At 31.6% G+C, this 2556-nt stretch overlaps 1 protein-coding gene across 1 annotated transcript in view; it reads left to right on the plus strand.

The window, feature by feature from the left end:
• SNX7 (sorting nexin 7) overlaps window positions 1–2556 on the plus strand; it is a gene marked incomplete at its 3' end in the record, with an annotated part of 81395 nt that overhangs the window by 35337 nt on the left and 43502 nt on the right. Inside the window, exon 8 of the mRNA XM_008592181.1 lies at window positions 2001–2087. Within this exon, the coding sequence (XP_008590403.1) occupies window positions 2001–2087 (87 nt within the window). The remainder of the gene's footprint in view (window positions 1–2000; window positions 2088–2556) is intronic.

The following is a 2556-nucleotide window of genomic DNA, read 5'->3' on the forward strand; positions in this document are numbered from 1 at the left end:
TTTTTTTTTTTTCTTTGCTTCTGTCTTGGTAAGAAAAGCTCTTTTAGCCTTTCTCTTGTTTGTCATGCTTAGGCTTCCCTTGACAGTCATTAAATATTGTGTGGACAGTCCAGGCTTCTGCTATTACTTGAATTTATTGCGGTCCTCCTATAAACAAACTTTTCTTGCATTGCAAAGGCTTCTAATGTTGCACTGCTGAGGAGTCCTTTGCTTCTTTCTGTTGACTTCCTTCACTACATCCATGGTTTTATTTCATTATTGATCATCTGCTTGAATGTCTCTTCGAAGAGATCTGATTTGTATATTCTCTTCCCTTAATTAGATAGTATTTCCCCTTGTATTACGTCAAGATGGAAATCATGCATTTTAAATCTTATGTTATTAAAGGTGTGGAAAAATTATAATAGCACCCAGAAAGAATTGTTTTATAGGTTCTCATTTGATTGAACTATGCTGTAGACTCTTAGGGTGTAATCAGTAGTATTTATATTGCAGTTCTGTTTTATATTAGAAAGTTTTCTTCAATATGAGCTAAAATAATGAAAAGTAATGCTGTGACAACAATGATTAAATTTGTGTAATTTTCTCTAGTTGTCTTCTGAGGCACCCTCTGAAATCTCTCTGTGAATGTGAAGCACAGTATTTCATCTTTATGAAATAGACCTTAAATAAATGGAACTAGACTATAGTATGAGTCATTTGGGCTAGAGAAAGGAAGGGGTTTTTTGACATTAATGACCATTAAGCATTGAAGTAAATATAACCAAGTTTGTGACAGTTAGTTGAATTTTCTATTGATTTCTTTGAAACTGGGAGAAATGTTACTTTATTAATCTTTTCTGAATGTTTTATGAGTGATTTCACCAAGTGCCAAACTAGACTGGGTGGTTCTCAGGATACTTTTTATCCTTAATACCTCTCAGTTCTCATTCAAATAGTGTAGAACCATCTTATTTGACCTCCATGTAACTGATTTGCATCTAGGTTCTTCCTTCCTATGTAAAACACCCAGAAGGCCTGAACCTGGGTAAGGCCCTTCTCTTGTGCGTCCTCCGCTTCCTCTCTTGTTGGCTGAGTTGTTTGCTTACCCAGAGTCATTTTTATTTTTTCCTTAACCCAATTAGGCCGTTTGTGTTCATTATTAGAATTTCATTATTTAATATTGGGAAAACCAGTGAAAGATGAGTACAAATAAAAGAGTTCTTAATGTCTATGAAGTCTAAGTAGAATGTCTTAGAAGAAAAGTGAGTCACCAAGGGAAAGGCATTGTAAAAGATTGGCAAAAGTAATTAAAGATATAGATAGAATCTACACTCAATTGTTTCACTAGGGTGTTTGAAAACACGGAAACATAAAATCATGATTATTCAAGAAAACAAGATGGAATTCCTATCAGTCAAAGAAATGCCATGATTTTTTCATCAAAATCTTGGCTAATTGATGAATATTTTTTATACATTTCAAGCTAAAAAATGCTAATGATGTAAATGTATATTTCAGTTTTCTAATTGCCTTCTGTAATTGCCTGTTTGAATAACTGTCCCTCTAGAGGCAGATAAGGTTTCCATTGATTGTAGACATTTTCAAGTGAGTAGCTCATATGACCTCCCAGCTGTGCCCAGTTTACACTAAAACGTATACTTCTAGTGTTCCCATTAATTTTTTTGTTTATTTTTTGCTCTTTCTGAAGAATTGTGCTTGCCTAGACTGCTCCATCAAATGTGTGTGTATATATATATATATATATATAATGCTTAAAGTGATAAAATGTGCATTGGGAAAACTAATAAAATATTTCTGAAAATATTATCTTAAACACTTGCTTTTAACTTAGTTTTTAAAGACTAAAAAAGAAACAATTTCTTAAGTGTATTATATCCCCAAATGACTGATGGCTTGGGGAACAGATGCTGTTTATATTTTGAAATGTATATTTTCATTATAGAAAAGATTATTAAAACTAAGTGCAGCCTATTTTATCCTGATGTTTTAATATGAAGGGTGTTATGAAAAGGAGAGACCAAATACAAGCAGAACTGGATTCCAAAGTTGAAGCCTTGACCTATAAAAAAGCAGATATTGACCTGGTAAGTTTTTAAGTTCCTTGATATAATCATATTGAATTCATTGTTGAAAATTGTTATGAACAATATAGTGCTTCATTACATGATTGCTTCTAAGCACTGAGCATATGATGCTAATATTTCTTGTAAATATCTATTGAGTACTATGTGAATCTGCAAAATTAACATAATGCTTTTCTGCCTTTCTGACTTATATTGTCTCATACTATAGAGAAAGTATGAAGTTAATTTTTTAAAAAGGACAGAATGTATTAGAAGAAGGCATGAAAATACCTAGCATTGTTCCAGGTTAGTAAGTACTTGGTAAATAAATCCATTTTTTTGCTGGTTTTATAAGACATTTATACAAAAATAGGTTAATGTTTCTATACACATTTTTTCTAATTAATATAAAAATCTTTACAAAGGAAGTATCTTTGTTTTCAAGTTTAATCCCTTCCTTAAAATACTTTATTATGGAAATTTTCAAACA

This window comes from Galeopterus variegatus, unplaced genomic scaffold (assembly GCF_000696425.1).
Source record: "Galeopterus variegatus unplaced genomic scaffold, G_variegatus-3.0.2 Scaffold7639, whole genome shotgun sequence".
NCBI classification, from domain to species: Eukaryota; Metazoa; Chordata; class Mammalia; order Dermoptera; family Cynocephalidae; genus Galeopterus; species Galeopterus variegatus.